Source organism: Callithrix jacchus, chromosome 15 (genome assembly GCF_049354715.1).
Source record: "Callithrix jacchus isolate 240 chromosome 15, calJac240_pri, whole genome shotgun sequence".
NCBI classification, from domain to species: domain Eukaryota; kingdom Metazoa; phylum Chordata; class Mammalia; order Primates; family Cebidae; genus Callithrix; species Callithrix jacchus.
In genome coordinates this window covers 36,627,432-36,643,940 of record NC_133516.1, presented here as the reverse complement: position 1 = coordinate 36,643,940, position 16,509 = coordinate 36,627,432, and the positions used below count along the sequence as shown (strand labels likewise).

Below are 16,509 nucleotides of genomic sequence, written 5' to 3'. Positions count from 1 at the left end.
GCAGCCACGGGGAGGAAATATGAGAGAAAGCAGGGAGAGGGGAAGAGGGAAGTCTGTGAAGCCCGGGGAGAATGGTGGTCCTCAGAGCATCTGGTATTTTGCTGAGCACCTAGAGAACCTGCAGCATTTTTGCATCTCTGTTACAGGGGCTGCCTCCTCCTCAGAGCACCCATTGCATCTGGTATTTGTGATTGTACCTGCTAGATAAATACTTGTTTTCACATCTCCTTCTCTGATCGGGGGTCATCTTTTTGAGGCCAGAAATGATGGCATGCCAGGACCTGGCCCAAGGAGATGTCTCACCTTTGATGCCAAGATTAAAATAATGATTGCTGTCATTCATTGAATTCCTACAGCTGTCAGACACTGAGATAGATTTTATATTCATGATCCGATTTAATCCTCATGACAGTCCAATGAAATAGGGATCATTTAAAGAAGAGGAAAATGGGAAGTAGAGAAGCTAAGAAACTGCTTTAGGCCACTGGTGGAGCCAGGATTCAAACCCATGGCCAGCTTCTGGTTCCAGGAACCTCACTCCATTGCTTATAGTGGCCCAAGCAGCCAGTGTTCCCGAGATGTGCATTTCCTCTCTCCTGAGCCTCTCAGGCTACATCTCAGCCTTCCCTCCCCAGAGAGAACTCAACTGTACTCCTCTCTGCCTCCAGCCTGGGCTGTGAACACACCACACTTGTTGAATGAATGCTGGCTTTTTTTTTTAATTTGGCAGTTTAAAGCAATTAACGTCATTTAGTCAGGCATGTTATTAAGTCAACATTCAAGGGAGGGTGGATCACGGGAAATGAATATACCAGGTTATATAAATAACAATTTACTCACTGTCTAAAATATCACAGAACTTCATCATATGTCAAATATTTTAGTCCCTTTTATTTTTGCCTTTTACATTCAAAGATGACTCCATTCCCATACACAACTCTAAGAATGAGGCTGTGGTATGAGGACTCCTGGGAGATAATGTCAGCAAAAATGCAGAGAAGAATTTGTCAAATGCTATGTCATTTCTGCCTGCTCTGACATGAATGTGACTCTTGGCCATTCAGCTAAGTCTGCCTTGTCTGCAGTGGGTGTGTGTGAATCTGCTGTGCCTGCTGGACAGCACCCAAGGTGGGGCCAGCAGCCCGTGCACACCTCCCTCCACTCACAGAGACACCTGCAGACGGCTGCAGGGCAATAGGTGTGGGTGGGATGGGGGCACACTGGGACTAAGAAAAAAGAAGCAAGTCACAACCAACTGCTGCCCATCTCACTGTGGAACATGTGGGGAAATGAGGTTGGATCTGCTGTCCTCTGGAACTGTGCTGACCTTTGAGCTCTACTGCAGGCAAGCCCAGGGAGAAGCAGTGAGTTTCCCAAGATCCCCAAGCTCAGCAGTGTGAGGCCAGAGCTAGAACCTGGATGGCCAGACTTCTGCCCCCTCTAGCCTAATGACTCTCTGGTCCAGCTACATCCTGCCCAAACAACACAAAGAAAAGGCACCCAAATACAGAAAGCCAGATCCAGATGGTGAGAGGAGAAACCCCCAGGAGGAGGTGCAAGAAGACAAAATTAATCTTCAGAAAGCAAAAACCAAACACATGCAAACATAACAGTCACCTTTTCATCTGGGATGGTGGTCCTTCACCTGGCTCTTCCCTCACTAGCTTTGTGATCTTGGGCTCAATTTCCCCAAATGCTGAATGAGGATGGAATATGACTCATGGGCTAGTTATGAGGATTAACATAAAGGATGTCCTCATACACTCAGTAGTCACCAAACCCTGGTGACATCTCCTTGGGCCAGATCCTGGTGTGCCAAGAAGTACAAACCATCATTTCTTGCCTCAAAATGATGACCCTTGGTCAGAGAAGATGTGAAAACAAATAATTGTCCAGCAGGTACAATCACAAATACCAGATGCAGTGGGTGCTCTAAGGAGGAGGCAGCCACTGTAACAGAGATGCAAAAACACTGCAGGTTCTCTAGGTGCTCAGCAAAATACCAGATGCTCTGAGGACCACAATTTACCTCAGGCTTCACAGACTGCTCTCCTCCCCTCTCCCCACCTTCTCTCACATTTCTTCTCCATCGCTTCCGGGCATGCCATCTCCCAGTTTCCTCTTTCTGGGTCTTTCACATTGCATAGCCCAGTGCTAACACTTGGAACCAACTAAAGTGGCTGCTGGAAAAGGAAGAGGCAAATGCAAGGGCAGGTGAGAGTCCAGGCTTCATGATCAGACAGCCCTGGGTTCACAAATTGATGCCATCACTTATTAGCTGTGTGGCCTTGGGCAAATCACGTCACCTCCAGGTACTCGTGTACTCCTCTGGAAAAGGACGCCATCAGAGTGCCTGTCCCACGGGATTGTTGCAGAGGTGAAATGAAATTTATACAGACAGCATTGCCATGTGACTGGCTGATAAGCATTAGCTGTCACCACTGATCATTTGTTGGCACCTCCCAGAATAAAACCTAACTAACTTATCATTTACCCCGGTAACATTTAGTGCACGGGTTTTTAAAACACATGTATTATGTTGTGAAATAAAGTTACAGGTCAGAGCTAGCCTTCTAAAATGAATGGAACAGAAGAGAAAACAGAGTAGAATAGTGTAGACTAGAGTACAGCAGAGTCCAGTCCAGTCGACTTGCATTGAATAGAATACCATAGAATAAACTATGAAATACCACTCTGCACTGCAAGGAATAAGGCTAAGTAATGTTTCTTGAAACATGTTTCACATGTGAGGTTGTGTGTAACGGGTTGCAATGAAACATGTATTTTTTCCTGTGGGCCACAGTTTAAGAAGTTTGAAAGGCACTGACTTAGAAAAAAATACAGTTTTGTGCCCAAAAGGCCCCTGAGGGAGCAATTCTTGCACCAGGGAGATTAGGAGCAGGCTTTTATAGGAAGCAGATGGCGTCTTTCAAACTGATGTTCACTAAACAATTTTCTGTTAAAGGGCTAGTAACCACAGGTCCCAGTAACCTATTTGGTAAGAAGAAAAGCCATCGGTGACAGGTCAACAAATTTCTCTCCATCTCACAAATTGGAGAATGGCCATTCAACTGTGCTCAGTGATTTCTAAATAAACTGCCTCAACAAGGAGACGAGTATCTGGATACCTTTGGACTTAAAAGATAAAATGTCTGACTTGTTCCAAAGCCCTCATTTCTATGGCAGGGAAAATCTCCATTCATGCTACCCACACTGAGAAAGGTTAGACCCTGTGCCAGCCCATGTTTCAGACCTGGCTCGGGGGGAGAGCAGCTCCAGCCTCTGGCCCAGGACAAAATAGCCTCTACGCATATGAATTTGTGAAAAATCACTGCAGGAAGATGTCGCAGGCCAGGAAAGAAGAGGTGCACAGGCCAGCAAGGGAGATAGGCCAGAATAGAAAGGAGGGAATGACTGAGTCTCTTTAGGGAAAGCCAGAAGCCTTCCCAGAGGCAAGATGTAAACAGTGTCTCTCAACACGTGGTCCAAGGACCACCAAATGAGAGTCACCTGAGATGTTTGTTCATGTGCAGGTTCTGGGGCTCCAGGCCAAGCTTCCTGGGCCAGGGTCTCTTGGAGGAGGCTCCTGAAATAATGCATCTTTACAAGCTCCCCAGGTGACATTTCTGCGGGCTAAAATCTGACATCCTGTAGAACTGAGGCTCAGCAGCCAGACAAGGACAGCAGGGTCAGCAGTGTAAACAGGAAATGGCACGGGCATTGGCACAGAGGCGTGACGCAGCCGGATGTGTGCAGGGAACTCAAGCAGTGTGCTGTCACCAAAGCACTCAGGGTAAGGATGGGAAAGGTGGACGCAGCAGCAAAGGGATTTGGGTGCCCAGCATAGCTCTGCACACCTCATTGAGTATTCGATGGATGTTTGTTGAAGCAAGAAGGAAAGAAGTGAGAGAAGGAAGAAAGGAAAGGATGTCCAACATTTGGACAAAAGCAAATGTATTCTTGGGCGTCTGTTAAGATAGCTGAAGATTTCCCTAAACCATGATATTTTACCCAAAAGGAAGCATTTGATCATCTGAACCTCAACTGAGGAAAAGGAGAAGGTCGAAGGCTTCAGGTTTCCAGAGAGGTTATCAGTGTTGAATAAACGCTTGACTAATTGTTCTGTCTCCTACCGGCTTCACTTATATAGATAATGGTAATAATGGGAATGTTCCCTGATGACACACTGGGACAAAGTATTTTAGCTGGTAAAAATAGATACACTGGAAAAACATTTTCTCTAGGTGAAATTCAGGCTTAAATTCAATTGAGTCTGAGGAGAGTTGGCTAGCAAACACACCCTTCTCCATAAACAACTACAACAGATTTCCAGTGGAGGCCAGCTGGGTAGTTTTGAAAGGCATGGGACAGGGAGCAGACAAGGCATGGGGCTCAGGGCTGCCTCCTCCTGTCCTCCAAGAAGCCCACTGTGGGATATAGAACCTTCTTCCATCTGTGGCCTCAATACATTGGCCTGGGCCCAAGCCTGGTAGTCAAGACTCCAGCACTGGGGCCCTGGCCCATTCCTGATTCACTATGAGACCTGGGGCATGCCACTGAGCCCCTACACGCACTCACAGCTGGAGGGGTCATTTCCCAGACCTGCCCTCTCTCCAAAGTCCTCTCATCCCCTTCTAAATGAGTAGGTCAGGCTCAGGACGAAGGTTCAAGGTGGGTATCACGTCCTGCTCACTCAGGACACACAGTGCTCTGCCGAGCACAAGTCACAGCTCCACGGAGGAGTCACATCCCAAGGAGCAGCTGGAGGTAAGACTCTTCCGAAAGCCTCACAACACAACCCTCTATTCAGTCTTGATATCTGAAGGAAGCAGAGGCTGAGGCCAAATGTCTTTTGGCAAAACTGCCCCCCTATTAAATCCATGTAATTCCCACTTCCCAGCAGCTGTTTCCTCTCACCTCAGGGGTGCACTGGTGCAGGCTCTTAGCACATCCACAGGTCGGGCTTGGGGAAGAGAGCAGACTACTGTGCCTGCAGGATGCAAATGTAAATAAAAACAACCCAAACTCCCTTGATGACCTCTCTTAAAGATTTCCTCCTGTGTGAAGGTGCCTGACACACCCCGTGCAGTGTGCAGCAGTGAGATCGCCCAAGGAATGTTCTGCGGACGCTGCAGGTATGCTGCAGTGGGCAGATTATGCAGCTCCCAGTAGCCTCCAATGCACAGACTCAGAAATCCAGCCCCGGTGATGTAAACAACAAACAAACAAATAAAGAAGCACCTCCCTGAGAAAGTGAGATCACACTAAGCAAACACCTCGCACACATCTTGATGCTGGCAGGGCCTCAACCCCATGTGACGGCGAAGGGAACAGAAATTAAAATTCACATTTCTCCCTAATATCAATGGTAATGTGGTGCTCGAGCGCTTTATGGAATTAGCTGCAGCAGCTTCCTAATTGCCTTTGCTGAGTTGCCTCCCCAGGTTGATGGTGGCGGCTGCGGCGGCCCCATCAGTCTCGCTTGGTGCTCCTCGTGCACCCGCCCGGCACTGCGGTGCTCCCGCGGCAGCTGCTCAGCTTGGTACTGCAGAGGCGCCTGGACCCCTCAGCCCATCTGAATGCTTCCAGGGGAGACTCTGCCATGCCTCCGGGGTGCTGACCCAGATGGGCAGGGATGCTCCCAGGGGCAAGGAGCGGGGGTCGGCCAGCTAGGAGAATTGAGGACCAGCTTGCTCTGCTGTCTGGCAGTCCCTGCTGGCATTGCAAGGGTTGTGGGCAAGGGACCTGCCTGCAGGGCTTCAAGGTTAGATTGTTGTAGCTGGAAGGCAGCCCCCACTTTTTGCAGCATCCGTGCCTGATGCTGGGACTCATAAAACCCTGGCATTGGAGCATAAGTGGGGAAAGGGCTATGAAGGACCTGGTGATCTGCCTGTGGTCTACAGTGTTCTTATTTCCATCACCAGCATGCAAGGACAGGGAAAAGGCTGGGCAGCTATTCCTTCCTTTGTTTATCTGTACCTTCATGCTGGCCACACACAAACAACTACTGAAGACCACCTCATAGATAGCTCTGTGCTAAGTGCCACAGAGGGACCCTCTCCAGGTCAGAAAGAGCAAGCATGCCCTGGGGGAATTTAACACCTAGTTTCCCAGCTTCCTGCTCACCCCTCCCCTTTCACCACCAAAGGAGATAAGGGGGTCACAGGATATCACACATCCCAGAACCCCAGACCTGCAGGGGACACGGAAAGCCATGCAAGACTCATTCCACACAAAATAAAAACCGTAGTGAGTTTGGGGGTGTGGCTTTCAAGCTAGCAGTCAATGGTACAGACAAACCAAACTGTGGCTTTATCAAGAGAAAAAATAATAATAAGCACCAATAAGCATCTAAGAAATATAAAGAATAGGAAGAACAAAAACAGAAGAGCTAAAATTTACTAGGTGCTTCAAGCCTACCTCTCATTCCAGCTCCTACCCCTTTTAAGTTCTGCATTATGAAAGCAAATGACAATGCCCAAGCGACAAGACTAAGAATTCCATCAGGGAAAAATTCAAGGGCAGGGGAGAAGTTTCCACCAAACACTCTGATGAGCTAATTCCATACTAAGACCAGTGCCAAGGACAAATGGCTGGTCCTAGAAATTCCCCAAATACCTTTCCTCTGACCCCACAACACCACAAGCACCTGAAGTGGGATTCACATAATACGGACTCACAGTCTGCCTTTGCCACTTGGAGCCATGTAGCCTTGGGCAAAGTTATATTCCTCTGTCTTAGATGTCAGAGATGTTTCTGCATCTCTAAAACTGATGCAAATTATAACAGATCTGACCTCAGGAGTTGCTATGAGAAATTAAATGATATATCATAAAGCACACATCATAAAATACAAATAAAATACCTGCATTATTATTATTACTGCCTAAAATCCCTTGTAGAGCTGAGTCGTAGGCAACTTAGAGGAAGATTCAGGACAAGGCCTCTAGATGTATTGACATGAACAACCCCCAAGTGGACAAACTACTGTCTTTAGCAACCACCACTTGCTGGTGTGTTTGTAGAAGCAACTCTTTGGGAATAATGACAACAACAATCTGCCTTTTCTATACACTTCCCATGAGTCACTTTTTGCCAAGCATCCTGCATGCATCTTCTCACTTGGGCCTCTCAAGTTAGAAGTTAGTACCATTGTGCCCATTTGTTAGGTACAAACACTGAGGCCCTACCTTAGAAGTTAGTACCATTGTGTCCACTTGATGGGTACAAACACTGAGGCTCGGTGACCCACTTGTCAGGGCCATGTGACCAGTCAGCAGTAGCATCTGCATTCAAACCTGATTGCTGTCACTCAGGTTCAGATTCTCAACTCCACAAGGTTCTGCTTTCCCAAGACCAGCCACCTCTCTTAAGAGTAGATTTTCAAAAGTCAATCCTCTGATTTCTTCCTAAGCCAACGTATTTTTCCTATCATTCAGAAAGCATTTGTTTCAAGCAGAAAACTGAAAACACTGCTGCTCAAGTAGCAAACCCAGCTATGGCTCTATACTTCTGAAATTCCCAGTCTGGGAAATGTGCACTGTTGGCTTCTTCAAAAGATTAGTGAGCTGTGAGCCCTCTCCTGAGAGGATTACATCTTACTTCGGGGCGACCAGGTGGCTCCCGATGTTCCGAAATACCCGAACTCGGCCACACACTCTGGGATTTGAAATTAGTTACCAGTATTTAGTAACAAAGGGAAACAACCCACATATATAAAACACACACGCATGCACACAAACACTCTTTACGGTTGCTAGATAGTGATTTGTCTAAGTGTGCTGTCTGAGTTGGTGTGCAAATTCCGTATTATAAAAGCAAATGACAATAGCATTCCAACAGGGGCCCAGGCCAAAGTCAAGAAGAAAGAATATCCAAACTTAGCATTACCATTCCAGAAGTCAAATGACTATCGTTTATGTCAGTGGGGCAAAAGCCTATGCCCACTGAGCTGTTTGTACATGACACAGTAATATTGCACCAACAGACATTTCACTAATAATGAAAACCAGTAGGAGGCTGAGAGTAAAGCTGGATGGCATGACTTGCGACTGAAGACTACCTGCATCCAGTGAATTTACTGTCTCCCACATCTATTGTTCTTTTTACAATATTGTTCCACCTCTGCCACAAACAATACAATGGAAACGGCATTATGGATAGTACGTGTACAAAGAGTCAAACGCCTGCCCTGTATCTCCAACTTTCACCTTACTTCACAAATTACAGTACAATGTTACAGCAACAGCAAATTTTACTCTTACAGCTGCCCACCTTTGCTGTGCAATGGCCAAGATTAGGAGGATTTGGGAAAGAAAGCAAAAAAAAAAAAAATCCACCTCCCTGGGGACATAATAAATGCTTTTGTCATTGTGCCCCTGCCACATTAACTGTGCATGACATACACTGCCTTCATTTTATGAACTAATTACGAGATCAAAGTGACAAAAATTCCAAGTGTCTCTTGTTCATTAGTAAGGAAATGGGACAGTATGAATGAGAGGATGACCTGAGAACCAAGGCTTCCCATGTGCCACACATCATTCAAAACAACTGAAATGCTGTCCAAGGGGGTATCTGGATTAGAGATCATCTGCAGCTGGCTCCTGAACATGCTTCCACAGCAGGGAAAATGGCTGTGTGTGCTGGGATCTCTGGGGGCATAAGGACCTCACTCTGGGCTGTGGGGCAGATGTGGCAACCTCGATTCCTTGGGTGATGGGCTCCTCTGGGCCTCTCCCCCCAGGCTCAGGGAGAAGGGAGCTGATCTCAAGCGGAAGGGTATACATCTTGACAGAGGCCACAGTCCCTAGAGCCTTCCTCCTGCTCTAACATACTCTCATCAGGGGCCAGCTGGGGAATCACCTGCCTACATGCCAATGCCTGGCACTCACCCATCCATGCACTTGCTCATTCACCAAGTCCACATGCATGTATGCAGCCAGGCCCCACAGAAGCTCAATGAAGATTACCCGAAGAGCTTGCATTTGTATACTGCAACTAGGAATGATGGCAACTTGCTGGCAGAAGCCAACGTGCCAGGCATGGTGCTAAGTGCTTTGCATATTTTATTTCATTTAACCTTCATCACAGCCTATAAGATAGAAGGTATTGGTCCCCTGTCTCATTTAAGGGTACAGGTTCAGAAATGTTAAACTACAAGGCAAAGCAGAAGAGGAAATGTCAGATCTGGGGCTCATATCCAGGTCCACCTGACTCCAGGGCTATGTCCTTTCAGCTGTTATCCCAGGCTTTGTTTCCAAATTACTATCCCAGATGTTTCTCATTTAATCCTCCCAAACACCTGTGAGATCAAAAACACAGGTATTATGCACCTTCTTTTCAATAGGAACTGAGGTCAAAAAGGATCACACAAAGACAAGAAAGAGTGTAGCACTGTGGACAGATGTGCAGACCCCGAAAGCCCCAGCTCAGTCACCATGGGGAGGCTGCTAAGTTCAAGCCTCAGCTTCTCAATCTGCAAAATGGGCTGAATAATAGTCCCTGCCTCATTAGGTTGCTGGGAGAATTTAATGGGACGTCATATGTAAAGGGCTCATCATAGCACCTAGAAAGCAGAAACTACAGCATGAGTGCTATTTGTTTATACTATTAGATTAAGCAATTTGCCCAGGGCCACACTGGAAATTCACACAGAAAAGATAAAAAGAGAGATGCCACTGCTTAAGGTCAATGACCCTGACTTTAGCAACTCCAAAGATGTGAATCTTTGAAAGTCCTCCAAGCTCTTGACCTGTTACTCATAAAATCAGAAAATGATTTTATTGGAGATGGAACAAAGGTAGGCAAGGGAAGCCTCCTAGACTGACTGAATGGAGCTGAGAGGGTGAGCTATCCAGAAGGAAAGAAAGCAAGCCAAAACAAGGACAGCCTGTCCCACGGTGGCTTAGACAGGGCCCCGCACTTGGTCTAAGGCTCTGCTGCCACATCCTGGAATTCTTAATAATTTTTTTAACAAGGGGTTCTGCATTTTGCACTGGGGATCACAAATTACATGGCCAGTTCTGGTCTCAGCAAGTCCTCAGATGCCAACTGCCTACAAAATCCCAGACGTTGAACAAATCCATGCCTGTTGGACTGGATGACTCAGTTCTGTCCTACTGCCCTGGTTCATTCTCTCAAGTCAGCCTCTCTAGCATCCAAGAGGACAAGAACAGTCTTCCCCATCAGCAAGCATTATCTGGCACGTTCCATGATGAGCAGCATTCATTTTTATTGGCACCAGCACACACACATACACACACTTAATAAGTATAATGGTAATGTCATGGGCAGGCCCTGATTATCAACTGGGTTGTTTCACCTAAAATGGAAAACTCGAGGTCTGTTTGTGAACCCACAGCATTTATAGCCTTGCCCACCTTGCCTGTCCAGATCATTTACATGCATAACAGCCCTTTTAACCTTGGAAGGGTACTGTTTTCCAATAACAGGAGCCAAGATGAACACTCTGAGGTACACAAAGTGAAGGAACAGCCATCCATTTCTTGTGAAAAGACAATGCTTTCCTTTCTAATACAGCCTTGAAATGTGCACTAATAGTTTGGCTTCTGAGTTGTTTATTTCCATAATCTTGATTTGGGGTAACTGGGAAGCTATGTAACATATAAATTTAATAAACCTTATAAATTTAATGCCTTATTTAAACAGCCTGGGAATGAGCACCCAATGAGGGCTGTTCAAAGCAAATGGAAGTTGAAATCTTTACCATTTATTAGAAATGAACTGGATTCTTTTCAAAGATGTATTTGTAAAAACAAAAATTCCCTTCTGAAAAGTAGATGTGCTGACTATGCATGCAGAAATCCCCTAAAACACATCAGCTATACAAATGCCTAATCTGCCAAGGGTGAGCTGTAAGCACTGGCCAAAGTTCTGGGCTGTCGAGGGGTCTCAGAGTCCGGCTTCACACTACAGAACCACCACTTCGGACAAGTCTGCTGGTCATTAAATACTCAGTAAAATCATGAAAAATCAAGCATCCTCCTCTTCCTCATATCATTTTCTTCCTTTGAAGGAGAAGCAAAATTTTGTTTAATGTACCAATGATGGCTGATTAAGGATTCTGTAGGTTTTACCAGAAGCCTGACATTAGGAACTTTTCCTTTCACTAAGTGATACACAGAAGCTTCACTGCAGTCACTGGAGATGAAACCTAGGCTGTTATGTCTCAAGTATAAAAAGTACATTAAAAAGGGAGAAAAACCTCATATGCTAATTCATTGGCTGGCATTTTATAATATCTATTTTATTTTTTTCTCAGTCTTGGCCACAGCAAACCTCTAAGTCAAATCACTGTCCCAGGGACACACAGTCTGCTAATACTCCCTGTGTAGAAGATGCTGTGGTCTCGACCCAAAGGCTGTACCAACAAGCACTGTGACCACAAAAGATGGAGGCCCCTCAAATAGCTGCTGCTCACATCCCACAGAGGAGATGCGCTGGAGAGAAGAAAAGGCCCACTTGCTGGCATCATAGGCATCTACAATGGTAAATCAGGATTCATGTCAGGCCTCAAACAAAGGCTCCTCGGTGAAAACTTACACTTCTTTAAGTAGGCCCAACGTACCAGACCATGAATTGATCAACGCAAGTGGGAACACTGAACACCAAGTGGAGATCAATACACGGCTGATAGAGGCTAGAATCCCAAAGCTGCACTTCCAAGAACATGTGCTTCAAACTGTAGGGAAATGAAACACCTGGAAGGGCCACAGGTGCCAGGGGTGATGCTTTCACCTCTCTTTCACTTTTGCTCACGCTGACAAATAGCTATGTCTTCATCAAAAACTGGAAGCACTAACTGTGCCAGCTCAGGCCCAGTGGATTTCAGAATTATCGGGAGGTTTGGTATTCATGTGTTTGCCTAAAATTTGCACTAGTGTTAAATTAATTAATTAAAATCAGCATGAGATCACCATGCTAATCAATCAAAATTATAACCACATGGGAATAAAAATGTGCAGTTTGCCTCCAACCAGAAAACCATGCCTATGTTTTCATTTTCCCTTAATTCTGACTAGCATCTGTCAATCTCCTGAGCAACACAGGCTGCAGAAGCTCCTAGTGGGAGAAAAGGCAAAGTAGAAATGTATCTGGTAGAAAAGAAATTTTAAGGAAGAAAAAAACAAGGAAAGTAAGAAAAAGCAAAAAAATGAACAAAAGGGCTCAGACATAAAGTTAGCAAGTGACTCTACAAGTACAATAAGATGTCTGCATAAGAAGCACAAACTGAATGCTCATTGGTTTGCCCTGCTCTGCTACTGTCTGGGTGATTGTGTCAATGACACCAATAAACTGCCCTGAACGATTAAAACCTGTTATTTCAGAGATTTCAAGACTTTTAAAAATCTCCTCCTATGGAAAAGTCCAGCATTTGAAGCAATGCTATGAATTAAAGCATCAGCAGCATAGGTTAAATGCATTTATCATTGGGGATGGCAAGTAGCTGTGTTTATTCAACAAAAAATGTTAGCAAAACAGCGCCTCCCCCACAAAAGCAATCTGAACAGTGCTGGGCTTCCCAGGAACAGCACAGCGCTGCTACCTAATTCCTGATAAGTGAATACACCTATTTAATTATTTAAACATCCATCGATTTCCACATTGATGAAAAGTCATAATTATAAAAATGGCTTAAAGCACCAACCTTTTACTTTGCTGACTCTGTCCTGTGGAAACAGACATCAACTTTATATATTAAAGCTGCTCTCTCAATAAATAGTTGATAATGCGAAAAACATGTTGTGCATTCCAAGACGTGCGTGTTTGGTAAGTGCTGCATGAGGCGTCCAAGGTAAATGTCAGTTCTTTTCTAGCATTACTGGCAGAAACACACATTACCTGTATTTCCATCGTGTGTTTATCATCATGATTCTGGAAAATGTAACTGTAACCCTTCATTCCTATGAACACCGGTTCCCCCAAAGCAGGTCTAAATAGAATGAAAAACCCAGCTCCTATCCAATTCTCCCTGAGGAGGATGAAATGAGAATCAGCTAAGTTTATTGCCTTTGATTGTGATTGTTAGAGGTGTGGAGACAGTGAGTTTAATAGCCTAGGTTCCCCGACCTACTAGAATGTTTCTCACTGAATCCCAAAATATACAGGTAATGAAACTCTGCCTCCTCAAGAGAAGCAAACAAAGTGCATTCTTTGGGGAAAATGAAGCAAGGTAGAGGCAGCTGAACACTGACGAGCATGGATATGTCAAATCGGAAACTTAATTAAAAGTTGAAGTGAATGGAAACCCCTGCAGTATCTGCCAGCTTAGCAAGGCGGCACACAGGCACACAGTGGCACACCAGCACTGTCCCTCCAGAGGCCTGCTCTTCTCTCACAGCATCTAAAACCCCTCAAGATGAACATACCAATCCCACAATCTTCCATTCTGTACTGAAAACAGACAAATTGGACCTAACAAGTTGCTATTCCTGTGCTCAGTAAAGACAAGCAGAAAGAAAAAAAAAAGGGAATTCTGGCACTGAATACCTAATATATTATAATAGGCTAAAGCAGTGAAAGCCATGGTATTAAACACAGAAACAACTGATAAAACACTCTGATTTCTGAAGCCATGACAACAAGGTACATTGCCAAATGTCTGTGTTTACATTGATGAAGTCAGTAACAATCCTGCTACCTCAAATTATATCACCTGATAAAAACATGTTACCAAAACAGCAGTTTTCCCAGTCTCTAAACACCTTAAAATAGATGCATGGCCAACGATTATTTAACGTATATTTACAATAACTACTTTGCAAAGTGTATGCCTTAGTGCAAAAATGACTAAACTTCCATTCTAAAAATGAACATACTACATTGATCCACAACATGAAGTGTCAATTAGAGACTACATAAAATACATAAAATTATATGGTGGTATACAGCACACCTTACTTAACCGAAAAGCAAGTTTAAAACATCCTAGCCTTAAAAGTGCAATTACACTCTATTATACAACATAGTATTGTCACCTTTGAGTCCCCTTAATACAGCGTTAATGCATTTTCCAACCAAATTTTCTAACTCATTTTGAAAGCACCTTAATTGTTAAGGACACAGTGATATGATGGCAGGTGCACAGAGTTCTGACTTAGAGGAGTAACTCCTCATGCAAATGGCCAGAAACTTGAGACTTAGCAAAAGAGAAGCAATTATCCCCTTGTTTTTCCAAATGGTGTTAAGTCTCCTACACTCTGAGCACTCAAGTCTATTCCCATTCATACTCTGAACTCTCTAAACCAATGTCCTCTGCTAATTTTAAGAACACAGAAACATTTGGGGATAGTGGACCAAGAAGGCCAAAGGGCAGCTGAAAAATGCTCCCCAAGTGGTCTAACATGCCCTTCCCACCACTCACAAAAGTCCCTGCCCAATAACCCAAAGTCATGAGTATTTCAGAACCCCCAGAGCAGACAACTGCAAACCACAGGGCTAGGGTGGACACCCACCCTGGAACTCAATGCCAAGCAACACCTCACCTTTCCCTAGCATCAGATTACAAAATGCCAGGCAGCAGCAAGAAATGATAACAAAGCCATAAACAGCTGGAAATAATTACACAATTGTCAAGCTGCAAACATGACAAAAGCAAAGCAAGGCTAGTGAATTCAATATCAGAAAGGATGCTGATGAGAAGGTAAGAGAAAAATTTTAGCTGTTTCCAATTTACTTTTATAGAGTACCAAATAATAGGGTTGGTGGAGTTTTGTGCAGTGTGAGCATGTGTGTGTGTGTGTGCACGCACGCATGTGTGTGTAACTTCAGAGAGAAAGGAAAAAACATATTTTATGTGTTCCTAGAAAATGTGAGATAAAAGATATGAAAGCACAACCAAAAAAATATTAACAAGCTCTGAAGGGATTCTTTTAGAGTTGCTACAACTACAACGTGCAGATGAGAAATATTTCTTAAAAGTTACACAAAACGTTATCTTCTTTAAAAGCATAAGAAAAATACACAGGCAATGCCACAGTCCAGAATTCATCACATCAAACACCTGACAAGTGGGCAAAATGCCAAAGCAGAAGACAGACTGGTCCAGATTCAAAGAATGCTAGGGAAAGAGGCAATTCCTTTAAGTGCCGAGGTGGGTCACAGGTATGTAAATTCTCTTCTTCCAGAAGGGCATTTCGTAGCCTCAAGTGTTTACCAACTGCCTACAATTCAAAAATGCCTTCCGAGACAACAGGGTCGAGCAAACAATCTTTCCATGGTTTCAATGAATAAGGCTATTGGCGATTTTTAAACCAAAATAACTTCGGTCATTCCATGGTGAGCCAACGCTTTATTACAATATTTGGATTTCATGGGGCAAACTGTTTCATACAATGTCCCCAAAAATGCTACTCTCCGAAGTGGAATGCCATAAATAAAATACGTACTTGGTTACCAGGCAGCATGCATAACACATATGGTACATTGGCCCAAAAATCATATTTTAAAAATGCTTAAAAGTTAATGTAACAATTTAAGCTGTTTCTACCCATTTTTAGAGAATTTTTCCCTGAAGGCCAATTTTATTTCCTATCAAGAGAATATTTGGATTAATCCTGTTGATCTGCTAACTTGAAATTCTTTGAACTCCTCTAATCTCTCCTCCTCGGCTCTTTTTTTTTTTTTTTTTACTTTATTTCCTGAAGGGGAGAATGAAGGACCATATATTTCACAATGTAATTTTAAGCTTATGCTTAAAATGCTGCCTGTTTGAATTAAAATTGATGCAGCTTCTGATAAAAGCCTAATAATCAATTCTCCGTTCTCATTACTCTCCAGAATTACATGGATGCAGACCCATTTCTTAAGTTTGTGGACTACTCTCATAGGTTATTACCCAGCAGTGCAGCTGAGTGGAAAGATAACCACATTCATTCTCCTTATCTGTAATGATGTAATGCATCCCAGCCCTGGGTCTAGATGATTGGGGAATAATGGGATTGTACAACTGCAGGGATGACAAACAATAGTGCAGCCTCTTTCTCTGGTACACTGAACCCCACGCCTCCAATGCAAGGTGAAAGGCATCAAAAATAGGCACCGAGTCTGCCCCTTGGATGAAGTTAGCATTTTTTGGCCCGAGGAGCATCTGCTCTGGCACTGAAACAGCAATACCAACACGGAGACAAGAGCCATGCAAAAACACTCAGTTTCCGAGCCCCAGCCAGGACAGTGCCAGTGAGTATCCTGCTTTTCTTTGTGTTTACAATCAAGTGTCATCTAAAAATAACCGGTTGGTAGGAAGAAGTCACTGCACAGTACCATGCCAAGAAACCCGGGGATCAGAGACTCCTCTGATAACTGATGCTGCTCGGGGCTCACGTTTGTTTGGAAAACTAAATCTGCCTCCATTTTCTGTGCCTGAAAAAAAATCATCGCTTCCTGCTACCACAGAAACCTTACCTTTTGCAGAAGCTGGGAGCCAGAGTACTTAGCAGCTATGGATTTTATCTCCCCACCAAAAGCCGAGGCCCAGAGCTTCACCCT

General features: G+C 44.4%; 1 protein-coding gene across 28 annotated transcripts in view; it reads right to left on the bottom strand.

The window, feature by feature from the left end:
• CACNA2D3 (calcium voltage-gated channel auxiliary subunit alpha2delta 3) overlaps positions 1-16,509 on the bottom strand; it is a 923,853-nt gene that overhangs the window by 906,374 nt on the left and 970 nt on the right. For 27 of the 28 annotated variants that reach the window (XR_008476741.2, XM_078351196.1, XM_078351197.1 and 24 more), the window contains exon 2: positions 16,426-16,507. Coding sequence is in view for 11 of the 28 variants with exons in the window: in XM_054245760.2 (XP_054101735.2) it covers positions 16,426-16,507 (82 nt within the window). In the remaining 17 variants the exon portion in view is untranslated. Of the gene's footprint in view, positions 1-16,425; positions 16,508-16,509 lie in introns of those variants that run through there. The other variant, XM_054245763.2, reaches the window with a different exon arrangement.